Source organism: Rhea americana, unplaced genomic scaffold (assembly GCF_003343005.1).
Source record: "Rhea americana isolate MKP2758 unplaced genomic scaffold, rheAme1 scaffold_309, whole genome shotgun sequence".
Taxonomy (NCBI): Eukaryota; Metazoa; Chordata; class Aves; order Rheiformes; family Rheidae; genus Rhea; species Rhea americana.
The window spans coordinates 655159-673999 of record NW_028186434.1 but is presented as its reverse complement, the minus strand read 5'-3'; the positions used below and the strand labels follow the sequence as shown (position 1 = coordinate 673999).

The window sequence follows — 18841 nt, the reverse complement described above, 5'->3', positions numbered from 1 at the left end:
TACACAAGAACATATTTTGCAGAATTAGGCTTCTAAACAACAGGTGAATACTATGGAATACCACAACTCACTGGCTCCTTCCTGAACTGTGCTATAGAGACAAGTATGGAGATAAACYAAATGACCTGTTCAGTAACTACCTTCCACATCTGCAACAGTCTAGAGGCAATACGTTCAGCTATATGGACATCATCTGTTTTTCCTGTCTCCGAAAATTGTAGTCAATTACAACGAATTTTGRTATGTTTGGTAGATGAGAACTATTGAAAACCTGACTCTGACAAACCTGACAAATCGCTCAGGCATTTGTAGAACTATTCATTAGCTGCTTTATTGCCTCAAGAATCTCCCCGTTCTAATATACAAAATTGGGCTTACAGAAATACTACTTTTATTCAATTCATATAATACACATCTTACACTCAATAATACACGAACAAAAATATGAGGATGATGTGAACACCAGTGAGTTTGTACACACACCAAAAAAAACCCCAAACAGTCCAAGCTTTCAGCATTTCTATTCTTTGCATGCTAGTAAATTCACAAATATTTTATTAATGCTTAATATTATATCATTCCTTAATCATTTGTTCTATATGCACCACTGTAAAAGATTGAGAATTATAATTTCTGGCAAATTTGAATTCTTCTATTTCCTAACTTTTATATGACAACAATTGCTCTATTCTAGGAAAAGCAGTTGCAGATTAAAGAATGATGGTATGTTTTGATAACCTAATAAAGTTTCCAAAGAAATCAAACTTTTCACTAGATTGAAGTTGTATATTTTCAAGAACAACTACATTCTTAACACTTGCCAACACTTCAGAACTGGGTATCTGGATTTATATTCTTAGGCCATATTTAGCCACTTCACTTGAAAAGGTGTTTTTAAGTGCTGAGTCCCATTAGTTTTCATTAAATCTTGTAGAACTTGTAGAACAATTCCCTTTTTAATTCAACCAGAGAAATTTTAGAGAATGGTAGAACATCAGTTTTACGTGTTCTTTCTCCACTAGTCTTATTTATGCTCAGGAAATAGTTCATACATGCTTTATTTTAGCATTTCCTAACTTTTAAATAATAACAATCATTTTATTTCTCTCTTAAGAATCAGTGTACTGCAGTTTCCAATTTAGTCAGTCTACCACAATGTATACCACACGGACGCACTACTTCACAAAGTATGGAAGTAGTTTGGAAGCAAATTAATTCCTCTTTGAAAAGCCATGTATTTAGAGCATTCTCTGCAAATTACTGCAACATTTTTTCTTCTCATTTGAAAAAAAAAGGTTATGTATATTCAGATAGGAAGTGAAGCTTACAGAACTAAGAAAGGAATTTTAGCTGCCTTCAAAATTGAGGACACAATGACAGAAATTGCATGTGTGCAACAGAGAAATTAGTAATTCAAACATTAGAAGTCAAAGAGTAGTTAAAAATTGAGGACTTTGAAATAAAATTTGCTGCTTAATTTATGAGCAGAACTCTATTAGCGACTATGAGTTCCTTTCCAAAGTTCTTCCTAACAGCATCATTTTTGTTTCAAAAGTCTTGGAACAATATACATCTCACAAAATAAACAGCTTTGTACTGAACTGAACTTAGGCTATGAAAATACCATATGAACTAAACACTGAATACAAAAATTTGAATTTTAAATTACTTATACTGTTATAAATTATTTTTACTTCCTAAAAAGCATGGAAATTATATTGGAAACTGAAAAGGTACTCAASGGGCACTTCTTCAGTGTGTTCAAAAAAGTGCAACTCAGTAACTAAACAGATAATACAGTCTTAAAAATCAAGGACTAAAAATAACAGCAGAATACTAGTGTAATATGTATTATGTAAAAACAGATATGATTGTATAGTATATTGTTAAGTAACTCTGACACTGTACTCTGGTCATTCAAGAGAAACTTTGAATTTGCAGTTCAATTATATTTCTATGAAGATGTGCATGTCAGACCTTTGCTTTCATATGAAGGGTAAAATTAAAGCTATGACTCTGTTGACACATGCTCCCAGGAGTTAAAAAATAAGGGATGGGAATTATCCAAGAAAACCTTTACTATTTATTTTTTAATACCAAGAAAAGAAAGGTTTTGTATAAACATGAAGATTTTGTACACAGATTGGTACTTCCAGATTAAAAGAATAATAGAAAAATATCAGACACCTGAAATAACTTTATTATATTATCCCTCTCGATTTTTTTACAATGAATCTGATCAGACAATCTTAAAAGTGAAGTATCTGAGTGCCATTACCATGCATTGAATACTTATTCACACTGGCAATGTGGTGGGAAAAACGATTTGCTGATAAAAAGAACTCTGTTTAAGGACAAAGAAACCAACATGTTAAGTTCAACATATAAAAGTATTTGTCCTTATTAGCATATAGATGGTTCTATACTTGGAGAGCTTTTGTGGCCCAAAGACACGCTGACAGTCTAGAAACTAGAACACAGTTCTGAAACAAAATGAAACAGGAATGGTAGAAAATATGGATGCTGGAGAGATGTAGAGAGAAAAGGTGAGCATAAGGAGAAGAAAAAATTGTTTCAGTGAAATGAGTACATAATCAATTTGTCAAAAAAATCAAGATTCACCATGAGGAATGACTAGCTGGGAAGGAGATTTGGAGCACATGGGGTGGAATGAATGCTAGATTCATCATCACCTATGCACAGAAACCTTATCTGAGTAACATGAATAGCAATTGTATAATGTAAGGATAACAGAACTGAAAGGATAACAGAGGGCAGTGACAACTAAGACTAGTGGATTCAGCTTTGGAGAACTGAGACATTATTGTATTCAAATTCTCTCTCAGGACATTTGATGGAAACTCCCTCTCACTTCACTCACTGAAGATGCAAGTTTCTCCAGCCTCTAGTTGACCACAGTAGCTCAAATAGCAAATGCGTAGAAGAAACCAGGTTACTGCTAAGATGCCATACTATGAACAGAATTAAAGGGCACATTACTGTTTGGCAGCCCTGCTTTAAGGGAAGGAACTTCTGGCAAACAAGCAACRGGCAGCAGTAATATTAGAAACAACTTGAACAGCCAAAGCTCATCTCTGAGTTGATTTTTGCCACTCTGTGCACTTTGCTGCTGAAGGCAGCTCTCTGCTCCCTCTACACTTGTGCCAGTCCCAACAATGGATCAAAGTGAGCATAAGTCAGTGACATCAGATCCCAAAAAAGAGAAACAACATACTGGGGAAATACATGCAGAAGTGTCATCTATAAGACATGTGAATTAATCTTTTCACTCCACTCACCACTGATAAAACCTTAGCTGTGTTACTGCATCCAGCTTTAGGCAATTCATTTCAATAACAATGTGGCTCATTGGCAATAATGACAAGGGGTCTTAAACTTTATTTGCCAGTAAATGACTTGCACCTCATCAGTAGTATACAGTGATATTCAAGGTGAAAGATATCAAGGCGAGATAAATGGCAACCTAGCTGGTAAGCCTTTCTGTGATGAAGATAAGACCAGAAGATAGCAGGAAGAAGCACTGAGAACTGCTGGAAGAGTGGAGGAAAGAGGGGAGAATTTCAGAGAGTTATCAGCACAGAGTAATGGGAATGATGTCCAATAATTAAAAAGATTAAGAACTGCTCACTTATAAAGCACAATCAGTAGGAAGAAAGAAAAGTTCTAATCAAAGTTCAGAAGACTGAGCAGAGACATGACAAGAGTCTTCAAAGACAGAAGTCACTGCAAAAGGAAAGTGTCTAGATTGTTTTTTGTGTTGCCTGTTCTTAACCTATAGAAGTGAAATTTCAGTGAGATGTCAACATGAACTTTTGAATGTTAAAAACAGCTAACAGTTAGAAAATCCAACAAAAGGAAGTTAGGGAATCTCCACCAATATTCACTAAAACATTTTAAAGGATATGTTTCAGACCTTGACATAGATCAGAGGGATAGACTCTGTAACCTCTCAAGGTCTTTAAGTACTGCTTTATAAAATTCACGTGTTCCCTTGTATCACTAACATTTATCCTCAATTCTTAATTTACATCTTTAAAATCAGCTCTAGGTATCAAYTATGTTCAGCCACAACTTCACCAGCATCAGGATACGTGAAAGAAATGCATGCTCCTAAGATGACCTGCTGCCCGATGACTGAACTTAAAGCAAGAAGTCTCTCACTGGTCATCTCCTCTCCTACAAGAAGTTCTTCAGTTCATTAAGTTCACAGAAACTGACAGAGCTCTGATAAAGGAATAGATRTCTTGCATGCTCTGAGCACCTATACAGGCAGTTTGCCCCAACAATTCAAGGACCAGTTTTTAGTCAACTTCTGCTAGCAAAAAAAGAATGAAGATATCTAAAGGATGTTTAATACAGATCTATTTTTTATTTTATAGAGCTGCAACATTGGGCAGTAGATCACACAAGTCAAAAAGGTCCACACCCATCTCCCCTTCTCCTAAGTTTGATACAATTTCCTAGGGGGAGGGGAGCAGGACGGGGAAAGGAGGGTTTCCCCAAATCGCTGACTTGTGAGAGTCACTGTTCCTCCCAGCTTTCCATTTCCATGCTTTCCCATTTGACTGAGCTCCAAACTTTCCTTTTCTTTTTCTCAGTCAAAAGGACTAGGTTTCTAAGACAGCCTGAGACATAGAAGGCCAATAGGCCATGCCTAGTAATAGATGTAAGAGATCTTCAGGTAATTAATTCTCTTCGAGGGCCTTATTTTAAGCGTGCAGAAAGTTTAAGTACTGGCATATACAAAAAATGAATATTAAAAATAAGGCAGGATGGGAACAGGTAATAGAGAAAGCTTTAACTCAGAAATTATACTTTTATGAAATGCATATAGCTGGAATAAAAATTCAGATGTCTGTATCTATGTTGTTACTTTCAACCTAGCATTACAAAAGTCTATAGCAGCCTAGCTTGTATCGTGAATTTCAGCTTCCTTAATCTTCTCTTTTGTACATTAAATTGCATATTATCTCCTACTGTTCACTGAGTTTGAACATATAAAGAGACTCCTACATCTATCAGCAATTGTTAATGTCTTTATTGTAATTTCTTAGGCAAATTATTTTCAGTTAAAAAATGCAGTATTTTACATTAACACGTACTGCAATTTTACCTATCGGACTTCTATTATTATATTTAAACAAGTAATGTTAAGAATCTCCTTTTTATTCATTAATGAGTTACAAGAAAAACTAATACAGCTATTACATTGGCACTTATAACATGCTTATCTTATATGCAACATGCTGATTTTAAAATAACCATGCTATTCAAAGCAGAACAGCATTATTTGATCATCTTGGGTTCTAATTAGCACAGCAATGGCTCTTTTTCTACACTTTTTTCTCCTTGCTCTCTCTCTTCTCTGAACTTGTTATTCCTTTAGTTATTGTTTTATTTTCATTTATTGGATTATTTTCTTCTAGAGCTGTTTAGTACTAGAAAACTGATATTTGTATATGACCCACAAAATATTTCATGCCGTGCACTACGGCTCCTAGCAAAACACCCAAGCCAGTTCCAAAGCTGGAGGCAGTACTATCACATCACAGTAGCAAAGGTGTTACACACTTGAACAGCATCACAACACAGGAAACTTAGTTTGCAAAGATTTACAGGCCTTCACCTATGCCCCTTTAGGGCAAGTGACTTCCTCTTGTGAGTAAACATAACCTAGTGACCAAATACAAAACAGATAACTCTTTTCTTGATATTTTCATAAAGGGATTCATACTATACAGAARACAGTTCACTTCTAGAATACTGACTCAAGAATATCACATATTTAAAAGCATTTCAGGTATAACTTTGGAAATAAATATCACATATCTATGTTTTATTATCACCTTACCTTGCTTGACAACTGAGTAGCAACATATCTCTGTTATTAATTAAAACTTGTAACAGGACCAGAAAGGCTTTTGCTCGAATGAAAGTTGAAGGACTTTCAAATAAACGAATAATTGTAGTCACAAAATCCTTCGTGGGAATAAACACAAACGCATTAATATTATTTCATGAAAAATAGTTCATTTTACTATATTTTATCACTATATACATTTAAAATTTCCTTCTTTTAATTTGCATTGTGTATTGCTAAAGTCTTTTTCATACCATTTTCATAGCCAAAAATTTCACCAAGTAGTACTAAATAGAAGTATTTTGTCCACGATAGATTGGCTCAAAGCAAAGCTACTTTGTACAACTTCAAGAGCTGCAGCAAGCAAAAGCTATCTTCTGTACTGTGTCCACAGTGCTACATAATGCATTATAAAACATGATGGAACTTACAGCTAAAAAATATTCCTACCTTAAGGATAAACATASGRCACTTCAATATAATTATTTTAGAAYATGACTGATGTGCTTTTAAAATATGTATATATCATCACAATTCAATGAAATATTTACCTTTTAATTCCCATATATGCAGGAAAATTAAAAATACCTTTGTTGAATACAATCATTTATACATCACACCCTAAATTAAACATAAAGCGCTCCAAATGGACGGTAGTCCTGTTTCTACCTCCTTAGATTATATTATCTCATTTTATTCTTGGTTCATGAAGTAAAGAACACCTTTTAAGGAACAACTCAAATAAGAATGAACTGTAAGCAGTAATGAGCCAAGAGTTTCCTCACCCACAGACCACTCTCCATTCATAAAGTCAATGTATAAGATCCTAAGATTCCAGCTAACTCCATCCTCGTTAAATCCAAATGAAATCAACATTTAAAAAGTTTAACCATGATGATGAGGAAGAGAGAATAACAAACCACTTCACAAAAAATTTCCCTTGGAAAAGTTTAACAATGATTAGCTGACTGGATTCTGAAATTCCAGCTTTTTCTCTGCTTTGCCCTGTATATTGAGAAGATTTTCCTTCTTAACTTCCAGAACATGGACTGACACATGARAAGATCCAAGATTCACATGTACTGCCTCAACTTCCAAGGGAACAAAACTGAGAATCAGTRGCAAGAAGAAAAACGATGAGATCCTGTATTATGAAAGCAGAGTTAAGTATTCTTAGTTGTAAAAAACTTAAGATGGCAATCATTATGCTCTACCAAATAACTTAGTATTTCCTGAAGAAAAAGAGGAAAAAAAGTGAGAGCCATTTGTAGGATATTCTGTCTCTGAAGAATAAAAAAAAGATCTGCTCCTGATCCATACTATTCTTGTAGAAAGACTAGTTGGGCTATCTGGTAAATAAATCAATCTCCAAAGATGTTTCTGTTGGCAACATCAGTGGCATTTGTGGATCAACTGATCAGAACATCTCATTCTGAAAACAGAAACCCTACTCCTACTCTCTCCTTCCCCAAAAGATTCATAATTAAAATAAATGAGTCAAGTCAACTGACCCTGTCCAGGAGATAGACCAACTATGAACAGCCTCATTAACAGAAACTGCATTTGAACAGCATCTGCATCTGACTTGGCTGTAGAGTGAGTGATACTACAGAACTACACAACCACCTACTGTGTGTCTGCAAGTTGTATACAATGTTTTAAATCATGAAGTATGATGCATGTTTTAACACTACCACTCCAACCCGCTTTTGCTGACAGAATAACTGAAAGAAGGCAACTTCATTCTCTTAAAGCTAAAAAACAGAACTGAATAAAATTTAGTAGAGGCAGCTTTTGCAAGAATTAACTATGCCTCTTTACAGAGACTGGAAGAGAGAACAGGAATGTAAAAGTTGCATAAGCCATCAGATTCCACTTAGATTCCATTTTAATGCTTTCTGCAAAAGAGGTCAGCACAGACAATAACTACAGAAATCCCAGAAGAATGAATTATTATATATTTTATAACTCTTTTGCTGTATTTTTGTAATTTAGTTCAAAAACAAAAGTGTTCTTAATCTTGTGGCTGATTAGCACAGACAATTTAAAGTTMATTGCTCTAAACATGTCAATGTATCATGGAGCATGACTTTTAGTTCTTCTCGTGAGAACCTACGGGGGAAATTTCTGAAATACGACCAACTAAAAGCAAAGGCTGAAATTTTAGCAAAATGTTTATTTTTGTACGAAATAATCCAGAACAGCCAAAAAAAGAGAAAGATAAGAAACTGTAAAGCCTCACACTTGGAGTAAGCACATATATAATGCAACATCCTGCCTGCTAACACTGATAGACCAAAGCATCAACATAACACGGATACATACAACTCCAAGCCAAAACACAGGTGATTACATCTATTCGTAGTCTTCATGCTCTGGAAAGCCAGAACATTTTAATATTATTTGTGGGAGTTACCATGGGTTAAGACAACATAGTCAATTAAAATTATCTACATCAGACCTATCTGGAGTCTTCTAATGATCTGGCTTAAGAAATAAATGCAATATTTTTTTTGTCTGGAGACTGCAAAACAGCAACAGTTTATCCAAAGAAAGTCTGTAGCACGTCTTTGCTGACCTGCAGAACCTGACATATCAGAAAAGCCAAAATTGATAAAATGCTCTCTATTACATTAATTATTAATTGTTTCACTGTTATACTATTCTTCCTTGCCCTGCAACTCTTTGATGTATCCATGGAGATTCTGCAGGCTAAGGACATTCTTTTCATTGCAAGTGAATACACTGTCTCTTGTAACAAGATCATCATTTTAAGTCAAGATTGTCAGTAATAGAGCAAAGAAAATTTAAAATCTATGACAAAAAGGAAATTTATTTTTCTTTCTTTTTTTAAACAAAAGGGGAAAATAGGTAACTATTATTTTACTATACAAGAAACTAAGTTGCCATAGCCATAGTAATTTTTTTTGTACTGTTGTGTATTTTCAAGTTTTCTTTTTATGCATTGCAAATACCTCAATAATATTATCTTAAAAGCTAAGTTAAAGATTTTACTAAAAATATTTATACTTTTTATTAATACATACTGATATTGACAAAAGCATCAACATCAGAGGTTGCTACTTGCCCATTTTCAGGTAAAAAGCAAAGACTCAGAAAAGGTAACTGAAAATGACAGCAATATTGTAAATACCTTTTTCTTTCCCAATGCCATCATTGGACATGACAGAGATAAAAAGAGACTATGACTAATAATCTGTGAAAGTAGAGGAATAATGTAATTGTGGCAACCTATTGCTGTACCTTTGGCATGGTTTTGGTATGGAAATAAATATGGAGTTCTCAGATTCTTTCTGGTGACATAATAAAAAAAAAAAAAAAAATCCACAGAAAACGCAATAAAAATAATCCAGAGTTAGAAAACCTTTTGCAAAGTCTGTTAGCTTTCAGTATGTCAGGTCTCAAAGTGCAGGACGGGAGGCTGGGTAAGAGGCATCCTGACCTTCTGGAGCAGTATTGCCGAGTCACATGAGGATGTGACTTACAGGAGTGACCAAGACCCATCAGCGTCCACACCCAAGTACAACAGCAGCAGCAGAGATRGTAGCCAACTCCTGCCTATTGATCCAAGTAGCCCTAAAAACAAGCTGGCCATTGAGGTGGATCCAATATGCAGGCTGGTGACATTCTGGAAGGTGAAGTTAATCAGGGTTGTTTCACTCAGTGAATAACTATGAAAGTGTTGCATCAGAAGAAATTAAAGATTCCAACTAATGAAAAAATAACAGTGGAAAAGAGAATCACAACCAACCCTTGCAGTGCATGAGGGAAAAGCACTGCAGGTCACAGTAAGAGCAAGCTAGATGTACTCTTTTTCTTTTTCTTTTCTTTAACTTAAAAATCTGAATAATTTTACTTATTATTGATTGGAACAAAAAAAAATCGTCTAACCTCTGGAAGAACCTAACCACTTTCAAAGTGATAGCAGTGCTTTTTACTCATTCACAAATGAGCCTTTCCAGACAGACAAAAGTAATTAGCAATGTTACTATCTACCACTATAGGGTACCAAAGATGTTTGATTATGTTTTTCCCCCCCCCCCACACACACACACTTTAAGAATATCATTTCAGCTTTTTTGTTTCCGAGGCAAGAAACAGAAAGGCATTTTATCTGAGGGATGGAGGTAGGGAGGAAACAGTCCTTTTTAGCTATTGTAATTCTCTGAAGATTTATACAAGTATTGATGACCAGCAATTGCATTTCTCCTATTTCTTCTTTGGCATTTTACTTTGGAATTGGTTTTATCTCTGTTTTTGAAGGAAGCAGAAAACAGGCCTAACAATCTTTTGAGCCAAGAGAGTTTCCAGAAGCACATACAGAGCTAAATGCCTTCCATGATGAATTTGTATCTTTATGTATCTTCYAATACGTTTGTTTGCAGTTGTATTAAAAGGATAGTCAGAACCTTGTCATTACCTCCTGAATAACACTAAGGTCCTTCTAACTGTACTATACAATAGTTCTACAAGATGAAGAACACTTTGGAGACCCACAACATAAATTTCTTTTTTCTTTTCCTTTCTTTTGTTAAGAGAGACTTGCATGGCATGCTCACAGAATATTGAGAAATGCATKGATTATTAACTTCAGCTTTTAGCAATAAAAAAAAACATTACTACTTGTACTGTAATAGTACCTGACAGTCCTTATATTTTTAGGTCCTATTCAAGAAAATGGAAATCTGGTCTGTGCTTCCAAAATCCTACAGTCTACTTTGAGGCACTAACAGAGCTGTTCTACGAATAGGGACTTACTGTAGCTTGAAGGCAGATGGAGGTGCCAAATGTGGTCACATGCCATAGAGCTAGACTCCTTTACCAACATTTCAAAATCCAGTTTTTAAAGCAAAAGACTTTTTGGAGGGGTTACAGCTTTGAGTACTATTCCTACTCCTGTCATTAGTTTGATACATGCACCTGAAAAAACTTCTGCATTTGTCTATACCTCAGCCTTCTAATCTGCAAAATTGGAATATTATTTCACAACACATCTATGACATTTCATTAAGGATTAAGCAGCAATTTTCAATCTACGAAGTTTCAGCAATTCCTGTACTGCATCCCAAGATAACATTTTATATTTTGTATAAGCAGACTGAAGAGTTTCAAAGTTGATTATTTTTAATATAACTCAAAGCTTTGATAAAAAATAATTCATAAGAACTGCAATATCAGAAAGAGGGTCTTTTAAAGCAACATAAGTCTTATGTAAACCAGGAATTCTTCATAGCAAACATAGTGATGCAGTCATTCTTGTTACACACTGTAKTCTTTCTCTAAATATTCAAGTGAGTATTTTTTAAATATACTTCTCTGAATATATCACCAACCAACAATAAGATGCATTATTAGAAAATGGGACATTATGGGACAATTTGCCAGCTGTTAAATATTGTTGCAGCAGAATTGGTGGAAAGCTTAAGGCCAACTAACATGCACTTAGAAAGAACGAGCTGGCAATTCTGGCAAGGCACAGAAATGAATTTTAAGAAGAGAATGAGTGATCTTAGGCTGCAAGAAGTGATTTGGTGAAGATAGCAGATTATTTTTTAATTTAAWTATTATTTTGAAAATGATATATAAAGACATTAAACTAATTCCTCTCTAGTAAAACCTGATACATTTTTTATAGTCAAGATGAGTATCAATTTATAGCATACATTACAATAGAAGATCTGATGAAAATATTAGCAGGAGTTCATATTTTCTTAGTGATTTTTATTCTCTACAAGTAGAGATCAATTACTTTTGTTTGTAAACTATACCAACTTACTGGCAAAGAATAAACACCCTTTTTTCTAAAGCACAGAATGTGAAATAATTTAATTTCATGATCAAAATARAAAGCTTTTAATCATCTCTTCCAAAAATTGTATTAGACATACATCAGAACTTACAGTTTTATTCAGTGACATTAAAAAGAAAACTTGCCTAAGTTAATAAAACAGTGATTTCTGCAAGACATTGCACTTACAAATTGGCCTAAGGTCTTTTAAGGAGAGCATAATCCAAGTACAGCTTTAGATACAATCAGGACACTCATTATTTTCCCTTTCAAATGTTTAAGAACGCTATGTCAAAGCAGCTGTCCTCCTGCATTTCTCATTGTTTTTCTTTGGGGCCATTATCAGTTATCGTCAGGCTAGAGTTTTCTGAATGGATTGAATTCTAGCTGCAGTAGCAATTTAGGTACCCATTAGTACTAGCTCTTGAGGATCTTCAAGGGAGAAGGGAAAACTATACACCTCATTATTTCRTATTTTTGTTTGTTTTAAGTATAAACACATAAATAATCTATGTTACATAAACAAGTGACCATTTTTCCTAAGTAGCAATTTCTGGAGAACATTATTGAACCTTTAAAATAGTTTTTCTCTATTACAACATTAAATCTGCATTTCGTAGTTTCCAGAAAACGGAAATATCTGTTCCTCTTTTCCTGCTATTCACAAACTTGAGTGCCACTGAGTTCTGAAAACCAAAAACAATAGCAGAGGCAACTTTAACTTTCTAATGAAATTTTGTGCCATTTTGTGAAAAATATTAATTTGAAGTCAAACCTTTTCTTGAATCAGTCTCTGTAGATGCATCCCACATGACAACATAGCAGAAAACATGGTGAGCATGTACTGCTGAATCCTGCATATTCCAGTTGCCAGGGAATTTAGTACAGCTGTTAATCCCACTTTTTCAATAACACTCTGGAAAGCACTGGGTGAGTAACGAGTAACTCTGCATAAAGCCTACAAAAAGTGAAACAAAAGTCTCAGTAAACAACAGTATTTTTATTTACTAAAGTAATGGAAAACAAAAACAAACAGTGACAACTTTCCAATAATTGAGAGAAATCACATGGTTTCAGTCATAAGATAAATATTAGGGGAAAAAAGTTACTTTTCTTTAAGAGAACTRGAATTTGAGATGTATTGCTATGTACCTCATGCACCTGAAATTGAAATCTTTGGTCCATCAACATGAAGTAGCAGTACATCTGTCACTTTTCCCTCTGGAAGATAACAACGATGGAGAGGCACAGTCTGTGCTTCAGTTTTACATTTTTTTGTTTGTTTGTTTTTTTTAATTAGTAGAGAATTTAGGAAGGAGCACAGCCAGCAGGAAACAGAGATGACACACAGAAATCCAGGTCACCATAAAGGTAGGCTTCTTCTGTCCCATTTCTCCTGGTATATTTCCAACCATAATGCAATATATAGCAGTTTATTATCTAGAGTCCATCCAAATACAGGTTCCACTTGCCTCAGTTAAACTACTTTAAATCTAGATACTTGTTAACAAACAGTTTAGTACAGTAAACATATATATTCTCAAAATGGTTGGTTTACAAATTCCAGTAGTTTAAATCTAACATGTTCAGAAACTAAAAGTTGAACTTCAGAGACAAGAATGATCTAGCTTCCACATCTCTAAAATCTTAGTCAAGAAAAGGAAGAAGATTCAATGACAACTCAATCTTTTAATAATAAAAGTAAACTTCAATAAAAACTTGTCTCCTTTAATATCTCAGATGTGASTACAGCACTAGGTCTTCCTAAGCACAGGAAAATAACTGAAGAAAACACTCTCCCTTCACAAATATATATGACCAAAGTGAAGAAACAACTCCACCTCCCTCAAATATCATTTATTGTCCTTAAAAAAAGAAAAAATGGAAGGAAGAAAAAAAGGACAAATCCACTTAAAATGAACATACATGTTTCTTAGACAATAAAAGTAGACTGACATTTTATTGATGCTATTCATCTACTCAGTACCTCTTCCTTGTTTTTTCTAGTCCAGAAACCTCTATTTGGAGGCCTGTGCCTAGTGGAGTCCCCCACAGCTCAGGACTGGGTCCCATCCTGTTCAACTTATTCATCAACGACCTGGATGAGGGGATGGAGTGCCTCCTCAGCAAACTTGCTGATGATACCAAGCTGGGAGGAGTGGCTGACACACCTGAGGGATGTGCTGCCATTCACAGAGACCTGGACAGGCTGGAGAGCTGGGCAGAGAGGAACCTCCTGAGGTTCAATAAGGGCAAGTACAGAGTCCTGCACCTAGGGAGAAATAACCGTAGGCACCAGTACAAGCTGGGGGCTGACCTCCTGGAGAGCAGCTCTGCAGAGAAGGACCTGGGAGTGCTGGTGGATGACAAGTTGACTATGAGCCAGCAGTGTGTCCTTGTGGCCAAGAAAGCCAATGGTATCCTGGGSTGCATCAGGAAGATCATTGCCAGCAGGTCGAGGGAGGTGATCCTGCCCCTCTACTCAGCCCTCGTGAGGCCTCATCTCGAGTACCGTGTCCAGTTCTGGTCTCCCCACTACAAGAGAGACATGGAGATACTGGAGAGAGTCCAGCGTAGGGCTATGAGGATGATCAGAGGGCTGGAGCTTCTGCCCTAGGAGGAACGGCTGYGAGAGCTGGGCCTCTTCAGCCTGGAGAAGAGAAGACTGAGGGSGGATCTTATCAATGTGTACAAGTACCTGAAGGGAGGGTGTCAAGGGGAYGGGGACAAACTCTTTTCAGCTGTCCCATGTGACAGGACAAGAGGCAATGGGCAGAAATTGAAGCACAGGAAGTTCCGCCTGAACGTGAGGGGGAATTTCTTCCCTGTGAGAGTGACGGAGCACTGGCACAGGTTACCCAGAGAGGTTGTGGCGTCTCCTTCTCTGGAGATCTTCAAGGTCCGTCTGGATGCAACCCTGTCTTAACATGCTCTTGGTGACCCTGCTTGAGCAGGGGGTTGGACCAGATGATCTCCAGGGGTCTCTTGCAACATTACTGATTCTATGATTCTATGAATTGCTGCCTTTCACCTCTCTGCTTTTTTTTAAAACARAAGCATACAGTGTTAGTCGCATGGCATAGCATGCTGTATTTTCCAAGGATACAATCTAGCCTTTCACCTTTAKTCTGAGTTTTCAAATGAGTGGACGGGAGGTAAGYGAGCTCACTAAACATATTCCTTGARGGTCATATTATCAATGAATTGCTGGAACCTAGGGGTGGACTGTGTGAAAGCAACACCTGCTAACTTGGTGTGCTAATGTGTGCTAACATGATGCATGTTGCCACTGCCTTAGCTATCTGCTGCAGACAGTCAWATATGGCTTGCCATAGCCATAGGCCTTCGGATGACCTCCAGGCAAAATTTGCAGGGGAGACGTGCTGGTCCCTGGGGTCATGCTGCGGTTTCAGAGACTGCAGGAAAGCTCCAGCCCGCTACAGCCATGGGAAGAAACTTTAACCTCCCACTACCTTGGTGGTCACAGAGTGCAATGCTGTATGAGTGAAACCAACAATTCAGCAGAACAACAGAGGATGGGGGGATAGGAAACAAAGTATTCTAAATCACTTCAGTAGATATGCACTTCTTAAAAGATGAAGATAAGTAAAAAATTGGTGGAGCAGGAATTGTAAAACAAGGATATAGTGGTAAGAGCAGAGAAGACCTCACACCACCTTCTCTCTGCAGTGGTCTTAGGACAAGAAACAATCACAGTGAGAGAAAGRTATTGGCAGAGCCTCCTCTAGAACAAACTTCCTCTATCCTTGCTCTCTGCAYAGTCTTTACCAGCACCTTTTTCTCCCTGTAGCTCCAGCCCCAACATCATATATGCCCTACTCATCAATCCATGGTCATATAGTGGYTAGATACGGAGGGCACCCTGAAGGGATGAATCCTATCTCTGAAGTTTGAGAACAAATGCTTTAATGCATCTGATATACCCAAGTCCCTTGAAAGAAACTATTCAGCATCAATTAGTTGGGGGGAGAGGGGTAGAACAGAATGATTGTGTTGAGTTTTCCCAACTTAGTTTCTCTTTAAGTGACTTATATTTCAGGAGTTAYCCCTACTCCAGCAAGCAGGATAAGTGATCTCTTAAAAAATATATTAAAAAATATTTTAAAATGAGCATGTAATTTTCAGTATACTGGAAAGAAAATATTGTTCCTACTACTGAGCTGGTCAGAATGTCACTTTGACATCTTATAGAATTATTTCTTCTCTGACTCTAGCAAAATGATAAAAGATACAGATTTTCTACAGGCAAAATCTGTGATACTTACCTTGGGCAGGCTGGACTCCAAAATGAGCAAAAATATTGAGGCACAGTTCCTGTTTGCCACCTCTGACAGGCAGGACACCATAAAGTGTCATTTCTTAACTCCAGAGACTGAAGACAAAGAAGCTTCTTCATATATTTTTATGTCTGATTAAAATAATAATGAATACAATTCCATAGTGCCCTACTGCTGGTATACTTCGCAGACAGCCTGCTAGCTCCAGATGAAGATGCAACACATTTCTTAATAGAAATGTATTTCTGCATGTGAATATAGATACCAATCACGAAAAATTCTTCAGAATTCGTTTAAACCAGGCAAAAATGAATGCACAATAAAACATAAYGGCACACATGATCTCAATTTACACAATTATGCAGAACAAAAATGACCACATATCTCTATAAAAAACTGGAATTATTAGAAATTGTTTAGAATTATAAAATATAACCTAAGAAGACATTATTATGTTACAAGGTTTATAATCAATCTTCTATAAATGTTTTCTATTGTTTCAGATTTCATTAATTACAAGGAACGTAAATATTTCCCCCACTACTCATCTCTGCAGTACAGTACTTAAATGTTCCCATACTAGACGCTTCTAGAAGACTTGCTGAAATCTCTGTAAATTTCAACTAGTAAACACTGAAAAGCACTGCTTGTGCTAGATTTTAATATTATCTGAACAAGCATTTACTTAACAAGTGCTAAGAATGTAATCCTAAACACCTCAGAAGTATAAATACCTAACCATGATCTATACTAGGCCTTGACTATTAAATCTAATAAATAAGTTCATCCTCTTGTTCCATTACTGTTTTGCTACAAAGCAGCAAAAGGATTACAGKATTACCTCAGTATATATTACTTTAGAAATTTACTGGGGCCAGTTGACTTCATAGGTAATATAACATAGTTATATATCTCAGCCATTTGACAAACAGCACCATCCCCAAAACAGCGAGGAGTGGGAGGGAAAATCCAGGAACACCTTCAGACACAAGCACACTTGTTTGAACAGAGGGGCCAGAATTGCTTAGTGGATAGCAATAATTTCCAGTAAGACCAGAAAAAGAAGAAACAGGACAACTGGACCAAAGATGTAGAAGAATGAATGTCTCTGGCTCTGTGAGTCCCTCTCGCTGCTGCTTTCACCTAAAGCCCTCCACTATGTTAGTTGTAAACAAGCCCTACTTCTAGCATGACTCTAACCTCAGTAACTACCTGAGGCAAAAGCAAGATCTTTGGTAAGTCTGCTGCCTTCACAGAAAAATAATGTTAGCTGGAAACAGTTGTTTGTCACTCATATTGTCCATTTTCACATTTATACTGTGGATTTGCATATATTCAAGCACTAGATGTTAAAGAAATTTTTTGCCTCAACACAATTCAATGCGCACACACAACCTGACAGTCTCTTCCAAAAGTTGGCCTAATGCATGCACTGCGCAGGAACCTGGGTTTGACAGACAAATATTAAGAGAATGATGGGAGGAGGGGAAAAAAACCCCACATCTTTTTCAATTCAATTAAAAACTCCCCCATTGAAAGGGCATCTCAGCAATCAGCTGAGTTTCCTTAGGGAATCCTGGTAATTGCAGCTATCATGACCTCTAAAAAACCAGAGCTTTATCCTAATATATGTCATAAGTAAAAGGGCTGGTAGGGTGGTCCTTGAGAACTGATAAGCTTTGTCAACAATGCCTTTGAATTTTGCATTGAAAAGAAAAAAAAAGGAGGGGGGGAGTAAAAGGCTAAGAGGTTCACAAAATGGGCAATACAATTGCAAGGCTTATGAGTTTACAACCCATAAGTGCCAAATGATTCAGTTTTGAAATACATAACATAAATATGCTTTCTTACTATACATAACATTGCATTTAACATTAAGAAAGCCCATCCAAATCAGTTTGCTCTATCACAGCTGCAATTACAAGACAGGAAGAACTGAGTAACCCAATATATATGATGCTTTTAGCTTCCTCACTTGGAAGCAGCAAACTAATAAACAAGCTTTGGTAGCTGTCAACAGATCTAAAAAACGTTAAAAAATAAAACATAATGGTCAATTAGGCCATATTTACGTGTTCAGGTTTTGCCTTCTTCTTAGACATTACTCCTGCCTTCCAGGTAAGATGTGTAAAGACTTTCTTCTTATCAGAAGTTAAGTAAAACAAGGCAACTCCAACAGTGCTTAAGATAGGCTGACTACCATAGCATGAATATTCTGACAAAGATAACATTTCTCAACCTCACAGCCTTGGGAAGATGTAACGATCTGGGATTTCAGAAGACGCTGAGGGTTAGGGAGGGACAGATGAGAACACTTTCTTCTCCTACCATCACCAGAAGCCTCATCTCAGGGCAAAGAGAAGTGTGAAACCTTATGGCACTGATCTCTGAGCCCACTGCTGTATAAAGGTGTAACGATGTACTGACGATGAGAGTCTTCTGAGAATCGAATGTATAACTTCTACATCTTACTTAGCAGAAAGTGGCTCTTGCATATCACAAGCATACTATATTTTCTAAGAAGAATCTGATTTTTCAAGGAGAAGGGAGGGGAAAGACAAWAACATTTCCTCTGGTGATCTTTGTTCAATGACTGAATGCAATTCAAATAAACGGTTTCCCTGRGATATGCTATTTAGCGTGGCACACGCAATAGGCATAACTGTCCAAATGGCCTCTAAAAGAAGAGCAGATCTGAAAGGCTGGTGTAAGAATCAAGGGAATGATAAATGATGAAACATTCTTCAAGTGAATAGCAGAGAAACAGGAGGAGAAATTCAGGATAAATTGAAAGAAAGAAAAATAAAGAGCTACGATCTAGTAGCAAAGATATTGCCAAAGACTGTCTACCTC

At 36.4% G+C, this 18841-nt stretch overlaps 1 protein-coding gene across 1 annotated transcript in view; it reads right to left on the bottom strand.

The window, feature by feature from the left end:
- Positions 1–18841, bottom strand: part of ULK4 (unc-51 like kinase 4) — a 238106-nt gene that overhangs the window by 168660 nt on the left and 50605 nt on the right. Inside the window, exons 21-22 of the mRNA XM_085309970.1 lie at positions 12466–12648; positions 5873–6000 (exon numbers count right to left, since the gene is read on the bottom strand). Coding sequence (XP_085166096.1) covers positions 5873–6000; positions 12466–12648 — 311 coding nt within the window. The remainder of the gene's footprint in view (positions 1–5872; positions 6001–12465; positions 12649–18841) is intronic.